General features: G+C 35.9%; 5 protein-coding genes and 1 long non-coding RNA gene across 12 annotated transcripts; 3 read left to right on the plus strand and 3 right to left on the minus strand.

The window, feature by feature from the left end:
- The first annotated feature begins 987 nt into the window (after window positions 1-987).
- LOC104758301 (uncharacterized) lies at window positions 988-3,466 on the plus strand. 3 transcript variants are annotated; one of them, XR_015587651.1, is made up of 5 exons: window positions 988-1,423; window positions 1,816-1,899; window positions 2,173-2,291; window positions 2,614-2,903; window positions 2,998-3,466. It is a non-coding gene; the product is annotated as an uncharacterized LOC104758301 (long non-coding RNA). The 3 variants fall into 3 exon arrangements; XR_015587652.1 differs by having other exon boundaries at window positions 1,002-1,423; window positions 1,769-1,899; XR_015587653.1 differs by lacking the exon at window positions 2,173-2,291 and having other exon boundaries at window positions 1,002-1,423.
- Window positions 3,467-6,131: 2,665 nt separating this feature from the next.
- On the plus strand, window positions 6,132-7,970 carry LOC104759888 (cytochrome P450 71B28). The gene is made up of 2 exons (XM_087496241.1): window positions 6,132-7,083; window positions 7,192-7,970. The coding sequence occupies exons 1-2, from the start codon at window positions 6,199-6,201 to the stop codon at window positions 7,777-7,779; spliced, it is 1,473 nt and encodes a 490-aa protein (XP_087352367.1). The 5' UTR covers window positions 6,132-6,198; the 3' UTR covers window positions 7,780-7,970.
- A 250-nt stretch (window positions 7,971-8,220) lies between these two features.
- On the minus strand, window positions 8,221-9,045 carry LOC109129957 (uncharacterized). Its single transcript, XM_087496931.1, has 5 exons — window positions 9,007-9,045; window positions 8,818-8,923; window positions 8,561-8,731; window positions 8,330-8,464; window positions 8,221-8,231 (listed from the first exon to the last, which is right to left on the minus strand). The coding sequence occupies exons 1-5, from the start codon at window positions 9,043-9,045 to the stop codon at window positions 8,221-8,223; spliced, it is 462 nt and encodes a 153-aa protein (XP_087353057.1).
- A 577-nt stretch (window positions 9,046-9,622) lies between these two features.
- On the minus strand, window positions 9,623-12,318 carry LOC104758303 (putative fucosyltransferase-like protein). 2 transcript variants are annotated; one of them, XM_087496248.1, is made up of 7 exons: window positions 11,711-12,318; window positions 11,351-11,515; window positions 11,008-11,249; window positions 10,831-10,935; window positions 10,571-10,727; window positions 10,256-10,486; window positions 9,623-10,160 (listed from the first exon to the last, which is right to left on the minus strand). In XM_087496248.1, exons 2-7 carry the CDS (start codon window positions 11,374-11,376, stop codon window positions 9,905-9,907), a joined length of 1,017 nt encoding a protein of 338 aa, XP_087352374.1. In that variant the 5' UTR covers window positions 11,377-11,515; window positions 11,711-12,318; the 3' UTR covers window positions 9,623-9,904. The 2 variants fall into 2 exon arrangements, with proteins under 2 accessions (XP_087352374.1, XP_010479440.2); XM_010481138.3 differs by having other exon boundaries at window positions 11,355-11,515; window positions 11,711-12,314.
- A 2,373-nt stretch (window positions 12,319-14,691) lies between these two features.
- LOC104758304 (ABSCISIC ACID-INSENSITIVE 5-like protein 4) lies at window positions 14,692-17,250 on the plus strand. Its single transcript, XM_010481139.3, is given in 6 exon segments — window positions 14,692-14,827; window positions 15,423-16,050; window positions 16,053-16,498; window positions 16,584-16,655; window positions 16,753-16,782; window positions 16,910-17,250. Coding segments are annotated over 5 exon segments (1,185 nt in total). The 5' UTR covers window positions 14,692-14,827; window positions 15,423-15,491; the 3' UTR covers window positions 16,988-17,250.
- LOC104758305 (putative receptor-like protein kinase At1g49730) lies at window positions 17,051-20,570 on the minus strand. Of its 4 annotated transcripts, none has more exons than XR_002036359.2 (9): window positions 20,159-20,465; window positions 19,211-19,765; window positions 18,847-19,137; window positions 18,504-18,768; window positions 18,358-18,410; window positions 18,209-18,276; window positions 18,015-18,141; window positions 17,834-17,918; window positions 17,051-17,752 (listed from the first exon to the last, which is right to left on the minus strand). XR_002036359.2 is itself a non-coding variant. In XM_010481142.3 (9 exons), exons 1-9 carry the CDS (start codon window positions 20,241-20,243, stop codon window positions 17,244-17,246), a joined length of 2,001 nt encoding a protein of 666 aa, XP_010479444.2. In that variant the 5' UTR covers window positions 20,244-20,570; the 3' UTR covers window positions 17,051-17,243. The 4 variants fall into 4 exon arrangements, 2 of the variants coding, with proteins under 2 accessions (XP_010479444.2, XP_010479443.2); XR_015586911.1 differs by having other exon boundaries at window positions 19,211-19,768; window positions 20,159-20,373; XM_010481142.3 differs by having other exon boundaries at window positions 18,015-18,104; window positions 20,159-20,570.
- Between the last annotated feature and the right edge of the window lie 950 nt (window positions 20,571-21,520).

A 21,520-nucleotide genomic window follows, 5' to 3' on the forward strand; every position in this document is an offset into this window, starting at 1 on the left:
ATTTCGGTCACATTGAGTAACGACAAGCTCGTCGCCATTTTATTCGCGGCAACTTTACAACGAGAAAAAGGGGAAAAGTGAGTGAGTGATTAGTGAAGTTGTTGACTCATATTAGAGCATGTGCGTCAACTTTACTTATATACTTCATTACATACTTACTACATTGAGCAAAACCAAATCTAAAATCAAATTTAGAGATCTATGGAGACCACATCTTAAGTAACGGTGATGGCTAAGCTTTTATACAGCTGAACCGAATCTAAAATCAAATTTGATTCTTAGGTGAAGTTGATTTTGCATGTATATATAAAGAGAGGTTTTAATTTTTGTTTCTATGGGAGTTAAGAAATGAAAATTCGCAAGTGGTGGTGATTGATTGTAACAGGTCGGAGAAGACAAAGGTCGGAGCTGTGATGAGTGGTGTGTTGGTCAGCACTCTAGTTGGGCTTGCAGCTAGCAATCTAGGGGTCATTTCTTCTCAAGCTCCTGTTTTTGCTGTAGTTTTGAATTTCTTGCTTCCGTTAGCAGTTCCTCTGTTGTTGTTTAGAGCTGATTTGCCACGTGTGGTTCAATCTACTGGAAAGCTTCTCTTGGCCTTTCTGATTGGATCAGGTAATAGGTCCCTGTCTTGTTATATCTTAGTAACAGGGTGGTACTGTATCAGCAAAAGGCTCATAGTTTACAGATCGATTTGTGGAAGAGAAGAAGAAGAGGGCAACAGTGTCATTATTTATTTTTAATTAAACACGTAGGTGTAAATTTTAACCATAGTTAACAATTCCATCATTACAGTTAACAATCGATATGTCTTAAGTATGGATCTACCAATATTAATAAGATGAAAGTTTTTAAAGACAACTGAAATTAAACTAGGTATTTTTTGGGAAATATAATAACTAGAGGAATTAAACCGCCAAAAAAAAATTAGATGGCGTATTTTTCGGGTTTTTTCCCTTATTAAAAAGGGGAAGTTTGATTATTACTTCTAAACCAGCTTGTGTGTTTTGCCATTTATAATGAAATTTGGTTGAATTAAAAAATCATCTTGGGTGCAGCCGTAGCCTCAAAAAGATGCAGATCTTCGTGAAAACCTAACGGGGAAGACCATTACGCAAGAGGTCGAGTCATCTGAGACCATCGACAATGTGAAAGCGAAGATCCAAGACAAGGAAGGGATCCCACCGTACCAGCAGCGTTTGATTTTCGCCGGGAAGCAGCTCGAGGACGGCCGCACTCTCGCCGACTACAACATCCAGAAGGAATCGACGCTTCATCTCGTGCTCCATCTCCGACTCTCCGTGGTGGTGCTAAGAAGAGGAAGAAGAAGACTTACACCAAGCCGAAGAAAATCAAGCCAAGCGTGACGAGAAAACTGTCAACGCCGCTCGTCAATCTGGCGCCAATATCGAGACCGTCAGAAAATGTTCGATTCTTCTTTTTTTTTTTTTTTCTTACTTAATTGTCTTTGTTCTGGTTTGATCCTATCTTAGAGCTTTCTTAGACCTCTCTCTAGATTATTTCCTTGATTGAGCTTCAATAGATGTAACTTAGCTTTCAACGCCTTGGGGTTATTGTGATTTTCAATTGAACTTTCCGATGTTTTTGTATTGCTGATTTGATTGTTGTTCATATTAGTTCGATAGCTTAACTACTTCTGCTGGTTTGATTTTGGTTCTTGAGTCTTTGTTGTTGTTTCTATTGTGATTGTTGTTTCCAGTTATGGCTTCCATCTAACATTTGATTTTGTGTTTGTGTTGTTTGGATTTAGTCAATGCTGGAACCATTTGATTTTATGTTTGTGTTGTTTGGATTTAGTCAATGCTGGAACCAACAAGGCTGCATCAAGTGACACATCTCTCAACACCAAAAGGCTTGATGATGACACTGAGAACCTTACTCGTAAGTCTTATCTTTAATCACTTGCTTTACTTATGGTGAATTGATTTTCCTAATGGCTATAAAGATTAGATAGTGGTAGTCTCAGGCTCTGTAATCTGGGAAAATGCTGGGAAAATGAGGTTCTATGTTTGTCCTGGAATCATAAGAGTTTAGTTCTTCTGTTGTATTACCTGAGTTTTAGCTATGAGGAACCTTTTATGTATTGATATTTTATCTTGATGATAGAGTTTCATATATTGATTATGCAATTGTGAAATATATGAACTTGCTCAGGTATTTTATTTTCCCCTCTTGTTAATGCTCTATCAACGTGTGCCAACTGAGCTAATGTCTAATGAACGTGTGCCAACTGAGCTAACCCAGTAATCTCCGGGCTTGTTCATGCTCTTAAGGTGAGTTGTTTTTTTAATTCACGATATGATTTGGGTGTTATGAGTCTTATGACTATATGGATATTGGGTTTTAGGGATTGATTTGATTATAAGAGAACTTTGGTTTTTTAGGGATTGTCTCTGCATCTTAGTTTGATTGGTTTGTAAAGTTTTGTGATTTCTTCCAGTAACTTGGAACTGGTGAGTCGACGAGTTTATCAATTGTGAAAGAGGTTTTGCTCAAACATGATAGGAATTAGTTTCTGATAAAAAATGTTTCTAGAGGAACAGGAGTTCTGACATTTTCTCATCATTTCTTTTGATTTATTTTTTTATTGCATAGTTTATGAGACGTGTAGACTGGGAACCCATTTGCCACAGAGCCTGGGAAATCAAAGGGAAACAGGCGCTGGAAGGTTATCCTCATCTTGATATGTTCTGCTTGATTGCCCTCAATCGATGAAGATTGAAAGCAATAACACATCGCTTCTGGGATCTCAGCGATTATTTTCTGTCTTTGTCGAATGGGTGGAATGTGTGAGTAGCTATCTGAAGTCTTTATCAAAAGCGTTGAAAGGCCTAAAGCTTGCGTTTTACACAAACCAGAAAGAAGGCTCAGGGAGCCCTTGTATGGTAAGTATAAGTTGAGAAATACATATGTTAATTGAGATTAGTATACTTCTACCAAGTGTAGTTGTTGATACTTGTTGCCTTCTATTTCTTATAGGTAGTGTACATAGTATGTCCATTTCCTGAACCTTCAGCAGTTTTAAGGCGATTGTTGAATCGTCTATAGCACTTGGATCAGTAATACAGTCAGATAGGGACAGGAGATCGATACTTAACAGTCATGTTGCAAGGGCGTTTGGTAGTTCTGCTGCTGTTGACGAAACATCAATATCTCACATTCTGTCATCCTCCCCGGAAAATGGATCTTATAAACCCAGGGATTTTATCATTACACGCATTGGGAATTTTTTCGAGCTTGAATACCTAGGTAAATTGTATTCTTTTATACCAAACATCGTCAATGCTCCACCATCAATGCCAAACAGCTAGAAACTCCAACGTTCTCCTCCATTACTTCGCATATCTAGTTTCCTTTTCTGCGTATTTTATGACCGTTTGGTTCAGCATTTTGTATGGACACATTTTCTAAGTAATAAAAAAAAATCGGTTTATCGTTTGCTTCAAAACATCGTCTTGTTCTTGTGTTTCTTCTAAGTGTGTCTGGCTTCCCCTCACTTGGCTGATTCGTTGAGTCTTTTATCTTTGTACGGATTCTCCTTAGATAAAGCCTCAAAACCGATTACTCAATTCACTTTCATCACCACCACCTCGACACTTCCACAAGTCGTCTCGTATTAGTGTGCTCACAAGTGCGGTGTGAGTCCATTCTTGTAACACTCCCTCGCATTTTCAAGGAAATCAAAAAGTTTGTAGGGTACTCAATCAGAAAGTTTGTGACTCCATAGTTGTCCAGTTGTACTCTCGTATTCATAGTTGAACTTTTGCATTTTTTTGTATTTCCAGTTGGACTATAATATAAATTGTTAATTAGTAGTTGACCACAAAATTTATCACTATTAATTAGCATATACAAGTAAAGCCATAACACAATGTTCATAAAAACTTGGTTTTCACCTCTTTTGCTTCATTTGAGGTGATCACTTACTAAGTCTTCCTTATACTATAAAGAGTGTTTTATGTGAAAACTATAGTATGTATTAGAAAGTGATTAATTCTTGTATTGTTGATTAAACATAGTTCTTTAATATTTCAATATGTAAAGAAATTTGTATAAACCTTAATTATCATTTTCATATTTTAAATATAAATGCAAATCTAAATATATATTTAGTTGTACCTAGTTGAACTGAGTATTATATATTTATGTTATCTAATATTACCCTCTCAAGTTAAAATGTAATTTTGTGTGGTTATTGTTCATTACCTCTCGAAAATATAATAAATAAATAAACAATTACGAATTACATAGGTTGTTCTAGTAACATCTCTTACTTTTTCTAATAACATCTCTTACTTGTTCCATTTCCGGTGAACAACAACGACAATATTAGCTAGGGTTATAGAAGAAGATATGCTGAAGATGACTACAAAATTACAATAATATTGTTCATTAAAACGGATTTATGGACCTACACTAAGCAAAAGAACGTTATGTACGTACACTAATCTCAAGAACATTATGTATGTATAAGTTCATATGTACGTACACGTTTATATGTATGTACACATTCGATTTTAAGTTTAATGAACCCGAAATTACCAGAATATCCTCGTCTTCTACCTCTAACATACGACTGAAAACCCTAATTTCCCCTGCCTCACTTTATTTTTTCACGACTTATGTCTATTTTTTTGGTTTCACTTGTGGGGTTTTTACTCAACTATTATATATTTTCGTCTCAACATCTGATTTCTAAATTAAAAACCTTAAAAAAGTGAGTTATATAGATTTCCGAAACGATATCTTGCTCTTCCATGGATGAACCCAGAGGAAAGATTTCCGAAGCTGAGTAGGAAAAAGACGTTTGCTCCGGCCGATAAACAGAACACGATTGATGAATCTGCTACAAACTTTATTACATCAACACCATTAATCGGAAGAACAGCAAACGTGTTTAGATCTATCCCCAATAAGTCTATCGCAACGCTAGACTGTCTTTGTCAGCTCAAACAAATTCGTATTATTCTGGTAAGACTTTACAGTTGTCAAAAATGCCTACTAAATCTACTACAGACTAGAGTCTACCAATACACTACGAAAACTATTGAGAGAAACAAACAAAGTATACCAAAAATATCTGTAAAGGATGAGGTCTGTCGCATAAATCTGTCGCAACAGGCCATTAGTCTACCATAAATATCTTTTAGGTCATATTGACTGTTGAAGGTGTACGTCAAATATTTTTGGTACACTTAGTTTTTGATACACATATACGTCCACCGATAAGTGTATCAACACTACAACTAAGTGTACCATCTATGTTGACCGATAAGTGTACCAAGACTACAACTAAGTGTACCAAATATATCTGACGTACACCTTTAATCAGCCACCTATATAAATATACCATCAAAGAATCGGTAGACTTTCTCCCAGTTCCCAATTTTTTTTTTTCCACTAATGGCATTAGCCGTAATTACGTTTTTTCTTAACACTAGTTTCAAGGGTAGTATGGGTACAGAGTTTATTCTAGTAATTACCAACAATTGTGTGTTACTTTTGTAAAAAGAAAGCTTTTATGTAATATTCTAGTAACTCACCCTTTCATAAATGTAGATTTCGTATTAAAAATAAACTAGTATTTGATAATAACTAATCATATAATTGTCCAAAAGTCCAAACGTTTTTTTTCTTAAGTTCACACAATTTATAGAATTTTAGGGTCTGAACGGCAACCATGAATTTAGTAGTGTGGGACAAAATATTTGTTAGTACGGTATAGTTCAATTGCGGTATGTGCAGGACAATTGTATTAATGAAACAAATGCAATTATTACGAAATAAAATAAGGTTTGATTTTTTTTTTTTTTTTTTTTTAACCAAAAATAAGGTTTGATTCTGAAAAACTATTTGCGGTACATTGTTATTAAAAATAAATCTTGTATAGTCTAAAAATCTTTAACAAAATAATGATTTATATTTCCGCAAAGCCCGGGTGGACATTTTTGGTTTGTATTGAGTCAAGATTTCAATATTTAACTTAATCAATCGAACCACTACTAAAAGTCGAAGTAAAAGAGTTTTGGTTAGTCTTCGTGCATTATTATCGACAGTGACACTACAAGTCTACATGCAACAGCGGACAGTGACTTTTAGAGTTGAATAATAATTTTCCCTTCAAAGGCATACATAAAAGAAGATTATTTTAGCCTCTTGAAAGAAGAAAGCCAAGAAAAAATGTCACTCTTCCTCTGTTTCCTCTGCCTCTTACCCCTTATCTTAATCTTCTTGAACATTTTCAGATCTTCGAAATGGAAGCTTCCTCCTGGTCCAAAGACGCTTCCGATCATCGGAAACTTACACCAACGCCGGGAACTACATCCCAGGAAACGCCGGAACCTCTCCGACGAGTACGGGCCAGTGGTGCTTCTCCAATACGGATTCGTCCCCGTGGTGGTAATCTCTTCGAAAGAAGCAGCAGAAGAAGTTCTAAAAATCCACGATCTTGAGTGTTGTAGTCGACCAGAGACGGCCGGGACCAGAGCAACTTTTTACAACTTCAAAGACGTCGGGTTCGCACCTTACGGTGAAGAGTGGAGAGTGATGCGGAAGCTCTCGGTGGTCGAGCTCTTCAGCTTGAAAAAGCTTCAATCTTTTAGGTCTATCAGAGAGGAAGAGAACGACTTGTGTGTCAAGAAACTCTCTGATTTTGCTACGAAACGATCTCCGCTGAATCTTGAGAAAACCCTTTTCACTTTGATCGGAAACATAGTGTGTAGGATCGGGTTCGGGATCAATCTCTATGAGTGTGACTTCGTCGATGAAGATAGGATCGTTGATCTTGTGCACAAGTCTGATGAGCTCATAGGAGAGTCTCTGTTCTCTGATTTCTTTCCCGGAAGAATCGGTAGGCTCATCGACCGGATCTCCGGTCAGAACAAGAAGTTGAAGAATCTTTTCTCGGAATTAGACGCTTTCTTTCAGAAAATTCTCGATCATCATCTCAAGCCTGGAAGAGAAAGTTCCTATATCATTGACGTGATGATCGATATGATGAAGAAGCAAGAGAAAGATGGAGATGCTTTCAAGTTCACCACTGATCATCTCAAAGGGATGATCTCGGTACGTAAACCTAAAATATAATAAGTCTTTTTTCAAGTTATATTTATATTCTGCCGTGGTTATAGATCTTGTAACATTAACATATGTGTTTTTGGTTTTATGTCAAAGGACATATTTCTAGCAGGAGTTGGCGCAAGCGCTGCCACAGCGGTATCGGCAATGACCGAGCTGATCAGAAACCCGAAAGTGATGAAGAAAGTGCAAGACGAGATTCGGACAACACTTGGGGACAAGAAGGAGAGAATCACAGAAGAAGATTTAAACCAACTTCACTACTTTAAGCTCATGGTCAGGGAGGTATTCAGGTTACATCCATCAGCTCCACTCTTGCTTCCAAGAGAGACATTGTCTCATGTCAAGATCCAAGGATACGACATTCCTGCGAAAACACAGATCATTATCAACGCTTATGCGATTGCTCGTGATCCAAAACTATGGGAGAACCCAGATGAGTTTAACCCTGACAGGTTTCTCGACAGTTCCATAGATTATAAAGGACTAAACTTTGAGCTTATACCGTTTGGATCTGGTAGGAGAATATGTCCAGGGATGACAATGGGAATCATGCTTGTTGAGTTGGCATTGTTGAATTTGCTTTACTTCTTCGATTGGGGATTGCCGGAGATGGGTGAAGCCAACGAGATCGTCACTGGAAATGAAGATGTTCTTAACTTCGTTCAAGTTCTTCACCACTGAATATATAGGTAAACTAGAGATTCAAAAGATAATAAAATAATGGTCACTTCGTTCTTCACTACTGAATATATGTGGTTTGGTTACATACAACTAAGCTTGATTCATAAACAAGAAATGAATTAGTTGTGTCTGACTCAAGAACCGAATCGCAACTACCGACTTGGAATGAAATCGACACAATGTTCCATCAACTTTATTGTCTCCACTCGGATCACTAGCCAACGTTACTAAGCTCGACGTAGAACATAGTAGCTTAACTTATTTATACAAGAAAGAAAAGTTTGTTTAATTTCTTCCGATGTGGGACTTTGTAACATTAGTAGTATATTACACATGATTCCAACAAATGTAATATTTTGTTGATACATTGCTCACTACTGCTTTTGTCAAAATCGCTAATCTTTGAAACAATCAAGAAATTATCTTAAAACATGGGATTGCTTACTGCTTTGCTGCATAAACTCAAGAAATTAATGATCTTCTTATCATGATGATGATCATCATTAAGTTCTAACAAGTTTGTTACTACAAAAGATATTTAATGACGTACCAGTTGTAGCAAACGGATCGAGAGAAGAGAATGAAGCATCTCCAATATCAAATTCATTCAACTCAAAACAATCATCATTAATCTGATCATCTTGATCATGATCGTGATGATCATTAGGTTTATGCAACTTTGTTACTACAAAATACATTATTTGAAAACCAATATCTTCTTCATAAGATACAAAACAGTCTTAAAACGATAAACAAAAGGGATTGATCTCTAATCAGGTACCTGGTGGTTCAGTAGCAGTAGCACTAGTAGTAGTAGGATCAGTTAATTTATTCATCAGATACATTTGCTGAGAAAGTAAATCATTTAATTTATCTATATGACGAGCCAATTCACATCGTTTGTGGTATACTTTGAAAAAATTTGGACTCTCTCTTTCAAGTTGTTTCCAAACTGAAAAAAAAAAACAAAAAAAACTTTTGAGTTATTTTGTTTCCGATTTTGAAACCCAATTGTGTTATCTTTTTGATATAACTTACTTGCTATAGTGATATTTTGACGAATCTGGTAATGATCATAGAGATCAGTCATGGTTTGTTCCAAACTCATGTACTTTTGAATACACCGTTCGATTTTTTCATGCACCTGAAATAGAGAATTTGAGAGAGATCAGTGTCAAATAATATTTAAGAACTTGAGGAGCAACCAAAAAATCGAATCATTCATACATAATCTATGATGGTTGGAACGATATTGTTTCCACTCATAACTTGAAAAATTCTAGACGAAGAGGGTTTGTGTTTCTCATAAACCGAATCTTTTTTTTCATTGATATACAGTATATAAATCATGCGCCAAAAATATAACAAATATAACTAACTTTGTTGACTTTTTAATAAATCAAAAAATTTTGATTGGTCGTTTTAAAGATTCTAAAAAAATGTAAATCTAACTCTCTGAAACGACTCCAAAATTTGATTGGTCGTTCTAGATTATATTGCGTTGTTTGTGTTTATCACTTTGATGATTTAATTATTAAATAACCAATATAATATATTTTTGTTTTATATATTTTAAAAGTTAACTACGTACGTCAAAACAATATTGTGAACAAAAAAAATAGTACTATTAGTTTAGATTTAATAATTAATCATATATGTTGGCATTCATGTCTATGTATGTATATATTTTGCTCATGGCTCATATAACTTTTAGAAAGTATAAGAGAAATAAACAAATACTCCATTAATTATTTCTTTTGAGTCTAATTTATTCAACACTGATAGGAAGAAAACTGTGATTACGCATTTAACAGTGATAACTGATAAAGGTACCTACGAAATATTCTCAAGAGTCAAAATTATCAAATTCCTCTATATCCCAAACATTTCTTTGCACTGACCCACATAAATGAAGAACAAACTCATCTGCAATGTCAGAACAATATACATAGAGACCCTCTGACCTCCCTAACAAAATGCATTCACCAATGTCATAACTAAATTAACCTTTAGTTATAGTTCATCTAATCTTGCATTTTGAGATTCCAGCACATGGACATGTCTTCACAGCTGAGATGATGATATTGATACCTAAAAAGGCTGAAACATATTCATAGGAATGAAACTAGACAAAGACAACCTCAAATTTAGCACAAGGATTGTTTTCAATGTGAGTACTTAGACTCGAATTTCCCTCGAATTTGAAGTTGTACAAAGCTTGTCGTTGCGTTAGGCCAAGTGGATAAATCTTGTGTACTCTAAGCTCACTGTCTCCTCTTAAGCTTACAGGCCTTTCCTTCTTCCAAACCGTCTCATGTTTAAGAGACTTGAATTTGGTGAGAACCGCGGATTCTAGAGCTTCCTGAGTCAGATTTTTACCCCTGGATTGGACAAAAAAAGGTTCCCCGAAAACAATATTCCCGTTAATCCTACCCTGTGTTCTGCTTAAGTGGTGAAATAGGTAAGCTTTTCTTACCTTAAAAAGATGGATTCCATTTCAAACCGGCCTCTTTCTCTAACAAAAACATGATAAACTGTGTCTGATCCTCCCCTGCTGCATTTGCATGGCCGTTTCTTGAAATTCGGGCTTTTCTCTTCTTGTTCTCGGGCCCTCGTGGCCAGGAAAATGCAGAGACGGCAAGAAGAGTGTACAGCAGCCATATCAACAAGTGCCTTGAAAGAATCTGAAGGACCCTCGTACTTCCATCTAAATCAAAACAGAAGCATGAAGCTTTCAAGATGAAGTTATTACAACATATATTTACAATCATATATAGAAAAAAAACTGAACCTTAGTGTCTGATTATAAGCAGCAGGATTAGCTGCGAGATACTTCATTCTCTTTGCAACTGGCTCCACATCTTCCATACTCTTAATGTGAAGGAATGAGTCTGAAGCAGGTGCAAATTCTTCTATATTTGGAGGACCAACTACCACCGGGACGGATCCTGAGAGGAAAATGTTGAAAAACTTGTTTATGGAAAACAAATACTTCTTTGTCTAATGACATAAGCAACAAAGAAATTGTAAGATATGCTAACAGAGACATACCAGCAACTAGCGATTGGAAGAATTTCTCAGTGACATAATCCTCCTCGTTAGTGTTCTCAAAAGCCAAACTGAATTTGTATCGCTTAAGAGCTTCAACCTTGTCAACTATATGAATTTAAAAACAATCAAACTGACAGCTCATTTGTATTCCAATGTCTAACTTAACTTCTACGTTACCTTTTCCATCCCGGTTCCGATGACAACCACCATAAGAATCAATCTTGATGTTAGTCTTCATCAGGCCTTCAAGTGCTTGTAGACGAAAATTCCGAGCACCACAATTGGAAATAAAAGCAGCTGCGATAGCTTTCTCGGTCTTTGGCTGTACTGGAGCCATAATATCATATTCCGCCCATGAAAAATACCCAACAGGAACATCCGATGATAGACTAGTGGTCATCACAATATCATAACCTCTCCTGATGAAAAGCAAAACAGCCCCATTTTATATACACATCCTACCAAAGCCAAAAAAAATGTCATGGAAACACGTTTAAAGCACTGTTGAGATTGTGCTTACCCACCGTCGTGCCTGAGCGAGATCATTTTCTGGATAGTACTGTGCTGATTCCATGGAACGGATTATACTAAGAGTTCCAGGTTGTTGACCTAATCCAAACCCAGCATCTGGTGTCTTACCTGAACTATCTCCAAATGTACAATCCACAGAACACGATTGAAAGTCCTATCATTTGAGAGACAGTAATGAAATCAATAAGCCAATTCAGAAATACAAATAAGAAACTTGTTAACGTACTTAGGTTCTCTAGACTTAACAATCAATTAAGATTCTAACTTTAAGCCTAAAAAGGAATGAATGATCAAAACATAAAAGATTAAGCTAAAGAACAGAACAAACCCAATCTTAACAGAGCAGTACCTTTGCTCCACCAGAGATAAAAATTGGATCTTTAGTGAAATCTCTAGAATAAGAAACTGAATCTTCTCTCGTCAACCACTCCTCGCAGTGGTCCGTGAACAATCCGATCTTCTTCCGATCGGATCTAGCCGGAGGAGGCTGCGAGAGTGATGAAGGAGACTGGGTGAAGAAGTCGGTCAACGTATCGACCAAAGCGACTTTATCGAGCCGACCCAGGAACCCGATCTCGGCTATAACTACCAGAGCAACGCAGATTGGTAACAAATTCGACAACTTTCGCTTGATTGATGTAGATGGTGAAGATGATGATGAAGAAGGAGAGCCATTGGCACTGGCTCCTCCTGATTCAGCTCCAATTCTGGGTCCTCGAAGATTCGACAAAACACCCATTAAACGAGAGAAGGAATCAAGGGGATGAGATGAGAAAAGTTTTTGCCTTTTTGGAGAGGATTTAATGAATGAATGAAGGTTCTGTCGTTAGATTGATTTGGTATGTTGTGTGTTGGGTTTAATGTTGTTGTTTTGATTTTATTTGATTGTATCATACGACTTTGATTTAATTTTTTAGTAAAAAGATGAGAAATGTGATGTGAATGTTTTGATTATTCAGAGCTTAGCTTCAAAGTCAATGCACTAGTTTTATGGGTCATCAACAGAGCCTGAGTTCGCCACGTATAGTTTCGAAGTTTTGATTGGCCTAGCTAGTAGCTAGGTGGTTTTTGTAATCCTTCATGTTACTTCCGCCCGGGTTCGAACTACCCCATAGTGAGTGTTTAAAATGTGGAAGACCTAAGCTGCTTTATGGAAACCAATTAGAATTCAATTAAACAAGTATCAGATAGTACTACCAGACGTCCAGACCACCTTACTCCAAGAAGGGATTACATGGTAGGATGAAAAGAGATGACTCTCCACAAGTTTCACAATGTGCAATTTTCACTGATGATTCTTATATGCGTCATAATGAGGCAATGAAGCATAGTCTTATTCTCAACTTTCGAGATTACTACATGCATCACTCTTCAACTTCTGATTAGTCTTGCACCATGAATTTACATGAAAATACAATTTTGGGAAATCAAACACCAAAATTGATGGTGTAAAAGCTTTTAAACCACTCTAAGCTCAAGTATTTTTTTTTAAAAATGAGATTACTTTTTTCAAGATTTTGGTGAAAATTTTAAATGGCATTTTGTCAATTTTCATAAGATTATATGCCTTTTTCAGAAATAAGTTTTACACTCTTACTATGGTAAAAAAAAAAACTCATTTGAAACTGGAAATTTTTATTTAAGTAAAGGTTCATAAGAAATTTCTCTCCCTTTTTACAAAAAAAAATGTTTTTAACTCGTTTCTGAATCCTAGAAGAGAAACAATTATCAGCCAATTTTTTTTTTATAAACATTATAAAACTCTAGTTTTTTTTTTCATTTAAGCCAATGTAAATTTAAGAGAATTCAACATTTCTAGTAATAATATTATAACTTAATAATTATATAAATTCAACCACAAATAGATAAATTGTGTAATATTTGATTTTACTGATTCTTGTATTTTATATTTTAAATTCTTTATTTTTTCTCTCTAATTATTCTATTGTATTACACATTTTCTAGTGCATGTCATGTTTTTTTTTTCCTGTCGGCACAACTTAAAACAATCATAAATAATTGTAGACACTATTATTAATTTTTATAAGCATTATGGGTTCCAAAATCTACTATACCATCATCTTTAGTTAACTTCATAATGTATGATATGATGAAGATCACTAGTCTGTATTTTGAGTTCATGAATATTATCTTCACAAGTGAATATATTAAAAAAATTCACATAAAACAAAAAATTCTCACAAATGGCACAAAAATTAGTTTTATTTCTAATTTTAGCACATTGTCTCTAAAATTCTAAGAATAGCATCATGTTTCAAAATAAATTTTTAAACGCTAAACTCTACCTTTTAAATTAATGCTCTAAATGTAAAATCCGCAACCCAAACATAAAAACAAAATTCTAAAAATTAATTTAAAATATTGTAATTGGGTCAACTAATGCTATTTTGAATTTTTTGTGAAATGTGTGATATAATTATCTATAAAATTTATTTTAGTGCTACTTTAGATAGAAAAAATGTTAGAAAGTTTAACATTATGATAGGAATGATCATATATAAAAAGGAAGGTGGAATGGTGGAGTCTATCATGGTTTGATGCTCATTCTATACGCTGGCCAGGCCAACGTGACACAAAAGTAGACTAATTCTTTTAAATAAGTTATCAAATTAATGTATAAAGATGTATATAGGAGAAATCAAATCAGATACACCAAAGTCACCAATTACCAAATGAGGGAGAGGGCAAATTTCCATATTTGGAAGTGAATTGTATTAAACTCGACGCAACAGTCTTCTTCTTTTGGGTTGCTTGCTTAGATATATAACTACGTAAGTGGACCCAAAAGAATCACTTGCCACACTTCTGCCTTTTTTTTTTCAACAACATTTATGTGTATAATAATAATCCCTATTTTTTTCTGTTCAAGAACGTCCAACATGAGTAACAATACCATAATTTTATAAATTTTTGTATGTCAGGACGCAATTTTATAGAGAAAATATACTACTATTAATAGTTTATAAGGAACCTTTCTAAACTTCAATTCGGTTAATTCAGGTAATAACCAACCCTAGACTTAAGTAGTAACATCTCAAAAGATTAATGTGGATCTCTACTAATTACTAAACTAAATCTCCATTGTGTGAATGAATGCAAGAACACCCATCAGCGACTAAAGCTATCTCACACGTTACAGCTTCTTATTGGATAGACACGAACGTGGATGTCAGCTCAAGTAAGTGACAATTTTTTTGTAAAACAAAACTTTAATAATAATTAAAACGAGATATTTATTTTGTTTACTAGCTGTGGTACTACCAATATAAAAAGGAACACAAAATATCTAAAAATATATTAAAATATTTAAAAAAACCCTTAAGAGGAAAAAGCTAAACTCAACCCCTTAAAATGGCAGTTCGTGTCGAGGTTACTACAAGCACACTTGTCGTCTCCCTCCCCCCTCAGCAAATCTCCGTTTTCAGCAATCGCCAATAAACGTTAGGTGAAGCTTCTCTTTTAATCCTTTTTTTTTTTTTTTTCATTTACTTGGAATCTGTCTTTATCTTATCTTATCATCATCTGTGTATAGTTACCTTTTTTTTTATTGGTCCGATTCATATTATCTGATCTGTTTTTGTGTGTATATGTGTGTTCTAAATCGAGTAGTAGTAATGAAACTATTAGTACTGGAACTAGAGTTATGAGTCTTCTTCTCCAACAATTTTTTTTTTTTTTGAGGGTTTATGTTCTGATTTGTTGTGTTACTCAGGAATCTTGAATAGATCCGTCATGTTCTTGATCTACCTTTTGGGTTCTTTCAAAAACTTTCAAGAAATGGTCAAAACTATTGGTTCAGTCTTGTTTTTGTTTTGGATTTCTCTGAAACCAAGGATCCAGTTTTTACTCTCTGGGTCGAATGTTTGTGATCTGTTTATTGCTCCTGGCTAAAAGTATCTAAAGTTTACACATATATATGAAAGTTTCTCTCTTTTTTGGTGTTTACTTGCTCTTATGATTGTGACGCAGAGAGGGTTGTTTTACTCTTATTACATGTTTTCAGTTTGATCCCAACTGGCTTGTCTTACTCTCTCTTTTAGGTAAAGCTAAAAAGGATTGTTTTTTTTGGACTGAAGAAAGTGGATTCCTTGTGAAAACAGAAGAGAAGCATGGGTACTCATATAGATTTCGACAACTTAGGAGGTGATTCTTCTGGTGGGAATGGGTGTAATACTTACCACTCAAAGCCATTGGCGAGGCAGTCTTCGTTATATTCCTTAACGTTTGATGAGCTTCAGAGCACCTTAGGTGAGCCAGGGAAAGATTTTGGGTCAATGAATATGGATGAGCTACTGAAGAACATATGGACTGCTGAAGAAGCTCAAGCCTTTATGACTACTACCCCATATTCGGTTGCAGCCTCGGGACCTAGTGGTTTCGTTCCAGGTGGGAATGTTCTACAGAGACAAGGCTCGTTGACTTTGCCTAGAACGCTTAGTCAGAAGACTGTAGATGAGGTCTGGAAACACTTGAATTCGAAAGATGGTAGTAATGGGAATAGTAGGACTGATGTGCCTGAGAGGCAACAGACTTTAGGGGAAATGACTTTAGAGGATTTCTTGCACCGCGCTGGCGTTGTGAAAGAAGATACTAACTCTACTCAACAGAATGAAAACAGTAGTGGGTTTTATGCTAACAATGGTGCTGCTGGTTTGGGGTTTGGATTTCGAATCAAAACAGCATATCTTTCAACGGCAACAATGATTCTATGATCTATAATCAAGCACCTGGTTTAGGACTCAAAGTGGGTGGAAAAGTGCAACAGCAGCAGAAACCACATCAGCAGCAGCAGCACCCATATCAGAGATTGCCTCCAACCATTTTCCCAAAACAAGCGAATGTAGCATTTGCGCCTGTAAATTTGGTCAACAGAGGTTTGTTTGACGCTGGTGTAGATGGTCCAGTTAACAGTAATATGGGAGGAGCAGGGGTTACTGTTGCAGCTACTTCTCCCGGGACAAGCAGTGCAGAAAATAACACTTGGTCATCACCAGTTCCTTATGTGTTTGGTCGAGGAAGAAGAAGCAATACGGGCCTGGAGAAGGTTGTTGAGAGAAGGCAAAAGAGAATGATCAAGAATCGTGAATCAGCCGCTAGATCAAGAGCTCGAAAGCAGGTAAAGAGTTCATTTAACTAAACTGGCATTACCGTTTTCTTTTCAAGAACATTCATATTGATTTCGATATTCCGGTTAACCTCAGGCTTATACCTTGGAACTGGAAGCCGAGATTGAAAGTCTCAAACAACTGAATCAAGATTTGCAGAAAAAACAGGTTTGTTAAACAACCATTTATTGCCTTCTTATTGCTTCTGCATATTAGACTCTAGCTAGCTGGCTCAGTTTTTTAACTGAGGTTTCCTGTGTTGCAGGCTGAAATTATGAAATCCCAGAACAGCGAGGTAGAAAAGTCTTCCTTGTTACTTATTTGGAGATACTTTTTTATTAATACGTTTTGTGTTTGTCTAAATGTTTGCCTATTGTCTCTTTGATGGTATTGTTAACTGATACTGCTTCTTGAATTTTCAGGTGAAAGAATTGTTGAAGCAGCCTCCATGTCTGGCCAAAACACTATGCTTGAGAAGAACCCTTACTGGTCCGTGGTAAGAAGGTGGAATGAAAGCAAGAAGACCCTGGTAATGTGATACAACATCACCCAAAAGGAAGACATTTGAAGACTTAATATGTAATAGAAGATAGTTCTACTGTACAGGAGAGATTACAGAAACTTACAATGTAGAAATCTTTTGAGCTGAATCTAACTAAGAGTGCAGAGTATGAGAGAGCTTTCAATATGAATTCATAATTTTTATAAAATATATGTAAACTTTCAATTCAGCTTATAGAGAAGAAGTGACTTAACTCAGAAAGAGAATCCATTAATTGGAGAGTGAGGTAAACTCTGGCTGTAATGTGACCTCGAAGTTGTACTAGATGATGGACCAAAAACCCTGGAATCACCTCTTTGAAATCTCAAGTTACTTCTCTTCCTACTATCCCAGCCTATCTCTCCCTCAACTGCTTTAGCGAATGCACTATGCAACGGATCACAGCTTTCACACAACAGTCTCAGGACTTGCTTAATAGATGGCCTAGACCGGCCTTCTTTCTCGGTACACCATCTCACAACAGCCACAACTGCTTCAAGCTGTTTTACTCCACCATCATCAATAGAGTCGTTGATTCTTGGGTCTACTAACTCCCGGTGTTTTGATTTCGTCAACAAAAACCGTTGAGACATTTCCACAAGGTTCACGCCTTCATCAACTGCTCTTCTCCCGGTTATGAGCTCCAGCAACACAACTCCATAGCTGTACACATCACTCTTCTCTGTCAGCTCTTGCGTAACTACGTATTCCGGGTCTACATAGCCTGAAAAGAACTTTTAAATCTTTAAAACTCAGTTTCCATCAAAAGGAGTAAAGTTATTTTGTTTCAGTGTCTTTCCCTAACCTGGAGTTCCACGGATATTGGTATTCACTGGCTCAAAGCAAATAGAGCCATCTCTAGACGAATGTGCAAGGCCAAAATCGGAAAGCTGCAACCAAGGAAACGTCATTAGTTAGCCAAGTCAAAAAGGTTTCTCTAACATGAAAGATGTTGCTAAGATATTACATTGCTTGATTCCTCATACCTTAGCGACAAAGTTCTCATCCAGTAATATATTGCTTGATTTGATATCTCTATGACAGAGAGGAGGATCACAGTAGAAATGAAGATATTCCTGGAGGAGAGAACAACGTGCAGCCAAGAACCAAAAACTGTAAAAGATATATTATCAAATCAGTTTACAGAGGAAATGTGGATGAAAGACTTTGGAATATTTACCAAAGCATTTGCCACATCGATTGCGATTTTCATTCTTGTTCCCCAACTTAGTGGAGGCTTTCCAGTGGCTGCAAAGAAAAATATTGAAAGAAGAAACGTTTTCAACACTCTGAATTTCTTAAGGTAAGGTAGAAGAAGCATATACTTACCATGTAAATGATCTTTTAAGCTGCCATTTTCCATATAGTCATAGACCAGGAACCTGGAAGATTGGTTAAAAAAATAGTAGAAGATGAGAATGAATACTCTAGGGTACATGCAGAAGGCAAAAATCAATGTATATATGATTCTTAACCTTTCTTTCTTGTTGATGCAAAAGCCTTTTAAAGCAACAAGGTTACGGTGATGCAACTTAGCTAAAAGCTCTATCTCTCTGCAAAAATCTTGTTCAGCTTGTTCAGAAACTTTGTTCATTCTTTTTACTGCTGCAATCAATCCATCCCTGAGCTCAGCTTTGTAAACAGTCCCAAAACCTCCCTGACCAATCACCGTGTTGAAATCATTCGTTGCATTTGTCATTTCTTTGTAGCTGAATTTTCTGAAAGCTGAAGAAGAATCATCTGCAGATAAAAAGATTTTTCAAGTCATTTTCTTTGGTATGATATAACAAAACAAAGAACTCAGTTTTTTTTTCCCACCTTCATGAATCTTGAATACAGGCAGGGAAGAAGGAATTGATTTTGTTGATTTTTTATCTAAGCTCTCGGATTCATCGAGTTCCCGGTTCTTTTTACGGATAAGAATAACCAAGACTACGAGCATCGTAAGAGCAACAGCTGTAACAACAATACCAATGGTTGGGACCATTGTCAAGTGATATGGATTGGTGCTTCTACTTGTAGTCATTTGAGAATCACTGTTGCTTGGGCTAATAGCACCACCAACCGTGCTTGGAGAAGGTTCTGGACTTGCCAAAGGTGGAAATGACTCTGTAGATCAGACAAAAACAGACTGCTCAAAAACTGATATGATACTATGAAAAGTTGCAGTCATGTGTCTAACCTGAAGGAATGCTAAGCTCTGTCACTTGAAAGAAACAACCAAGAAGCTCAAGAGCTGATGCATTGTCAATTCGGCTTGCTAATGTAGCATAAGTTGCGTCACGACAAGTACTCAATGTAATGTTCTTAGTCTCTGGACCAATGAGATCACGAAGGTAAGTGATGCCAGAATTCAAACACTTCCTGCATTGGTTTCCAGAGGAAAGTGGAAGTCTGCAGTTTCTTGAAACATGTCCAAACTCTGGAGACTGATGCATTTGTCTTACAGTGGTTCGACCTTCACAGTCATACTTAACAAGGATCTTGGTTCCTAAACCGCAGAAACTAGTAGCGTTTCTCGAGACTCCGTACTGCTCCATGGTTCTAGAGATGGAAGCAATGCAGGTTTCAGATAAAACTGATGTGACTCCAAGATTACTTGACAAGTTAGCGTAACGAGCCACGGATACAGCAACGAAAGCGTTCATGTAGCGGCAACATTTGCCTCTGTTGGTTATGTTGGAGCACACAGAAGCTACTAGTGTGAAATTTGATGAACTGAAATCTAATGGACAATCTGCTAAACACAAACAACAATGCAGCATTTACATTAGTGTCATGTAAGAAAGAAGAAACCAGGTTTAAGTTTCAGAACCTATAAAGATCAGTCCAAAAGTTTCAAGTTTTTAACTTTCTTAACAACAATAGCTTTGAAGCTTGAATCAGAAAGCTTCAATTTTTATGCTTTCTCAAGATCTGACTTCAATTCAAAAACAGAGTATTTTGCATGTAAGCAGCTGTAATGAGCCAGAACTATGCAAATTCCCATCGAGAAACTCAAAATCTAGTCAAAGAAAGCAACAAAAATTTACAAAACCCAGAAGCTCAGAATTCAACATTAACATCACAAGATTATGAAAATGAAGCTTTTGAAGAGAAGAAAACAGAGGAAAATCGAAAAAGAATAAACCTTTAGCCATTATTACTGAAGAAGGCAATTGGGTCGCAAGTAATGCAATTAATGCTAACAAGAAAGCTTGACTATTCATCACCATGGCCAAGAGAGCAAGGAGAAGGAGAGAGAGGAAGTGATAGAGAGAGAGAGATTATAAAAGGAGTTAACCGAAGGTCCCTGTGTGAATATGACATTCGAGGCTCTGTATTACTCACTGACAAGTGACAAGGAAACAGACAAATTTTAGAGTTATCAACTTGCTGCTGCTATAGTTAATTCAATTCGTGATCAAAATTTGAAGAAATTGCAAAACAAAACCCCCTAACTTTATCATTTCATCTCGTTTTTAACCTAATGGTTTCGTTTTATTACATAGTATACCACCACGGTCCACGGTAATGGCTCAATGCAACACTAACTTGTGAATGTTTGTTCAAGGAAAGGAAACACAAAAGTTTTAAATATTCAAAAGTTGATATTTAGATTGTTTCTTTCATGTGAAATGATTTGGACCAACACAAATTACATGATTAGTAGTAGGATTAAAAATTGAAAACAAATTGAAACGGAGGTCGCATGTTTCTATCATGATGTCTCATGCCATTCCGGCAATTATTAAAGTGTTGTTTGTTTTCATTCGTTTTTTTATAGTATTAAGTAAAACACATCCGTTGCTCATACTAATAACAGTTGTTCTTTGTATGATTGTATATCTACAACTGTTAAATTAAATATTAATTTCATAGCAAATCTTCTGCTTTGTGATAAAATAGAATAATTATTAGACCTTTGTCCTTTCCTTGGAGTAAAAGAAAGGTATTGTTTGTTAATTAAAAGAACAAAATTAAAACAAGCATTTATGAAGTGTTTGGTGAAGCGAAAGCGACATAGGGATAAAATGGCTTAATAATGGGTTCATTCGAGGGCTTTGTGATTGATCCTAAATTTTCCTAATTTTAGTTTTGGATATAAATTCTTCTTCATCGAATTCAAAAGAGAAAAAAAAAAAAAAAAATGAGATGTAAGAAGCAATGCAATGTGAACCCAAATGGAAATGGTCTACATAACGTTGGTAGGGTCACTCACATCACATGTGCACACCCTGTCATATCTCACAGACCTCAACTGCACAATTTTTTTTTGGTAGGTTTAGATTTTAGTTTGTATGCAATTTTATCCCTGAAATATTGTAGTAATGCCATAGATAAAGCGTTTATATATGGTCATTGTAAGCGTTAAATTTATATAACTAGGGTTGGAATAAATTTATATAACGCTTTAGGATGCTAGTTTCAAAAAAAAAAAAAAAAACAAACTAGGATGCTAATATGCTATTTCTCGTATTAATAAGTTGTCATTTTAGAGGTTAGGAGTTGT

Source organism: Camelina sativa, chromosome 17 (genome assembly GCF_030686135.1).
Source record: "Camelina sativa cultivar CO46 ecotype springtype chromosome 17, ASM3068613v1".
NCBI lineage: Eukaryota > Viridiplantae > Streptophyta > Magnoliopsida > Brassicales > Brassicaceae > Camelina > Camelina sativa.

Coding starts and splice junctions, on each gene's coding strand:
- LOC104759888 (XM_087496241.1), top strand. CDS start 6,199: ATGTCACTCTTCCTCTGTTTCCTCTGCCTCTTACCCCTTATCTTAATC. Junction 7,084..7,191: donor ATCTCAAAGGGATGATCTCG/GTACGTAAACCT, acceptor TTTATGTCAAAG/GACATATTTCTAGCAGGAGT.
- LOC109129957 (XM_087496931.1), bottom strand. CDS start 9,045: ATGAGTGGAAACAATATCGTTCCAACCATCATAGATTAT. Junction 8,924..9,006: donor TTCCAACCATCATAGATTAT/GTATGAATGATT, acceptor TCTCTATTTCAG/GTGCATGAAAAAATCGAACG. Junction 8,732..8,817: donor TCAAAATATCACTATAGCAA/GTAAGTTATATC, acceptor TTTTTTTTTCAG/TTTGGAAACAACTTGAAAGA.
- LOC104758303 (XM_010481138.3), bottom strand. CDS start 12,100: ATGGGTGTTTTGTCGAATCTTCGAGGACCCAGAATTGGAGCTGAATCA. Junction 11,516..11,710: donor TTATCTCTGGTGGAGCAAAG/GTACTGCTCTGT, acceptor CTCAAATGATAG/GACTTTCAATCGTGTTCTGT. Junction 11,250..11,354: donor GATCTCGCTCAGGCACGACG/GTGGGTAAGCAC, acceptor GCTTTTCATCAG/GAGAGGTTATGATATTGTGA.
- LOC104758305 (XM_010481141.3), bottom strand. CDS start 20,243: ATGGTGATGAATAGTCAAGCTTTCTTGTTAGCATTAATTGCATTACTT. Junction 18,277..18,357: donor CTTAAAAGATCATTTACATG/GTAAGTATATGC, acceptor TTTTCTTTGCAG/CCACTGGAAAGCCTCCACTA. Junction 18,105..18,208: donor TCGATGTGGCAAATGCTTTG/GTAAATATTCCA, acceptor TCTCTCCTCCAG/GAATATCTTCATTTCTACTG.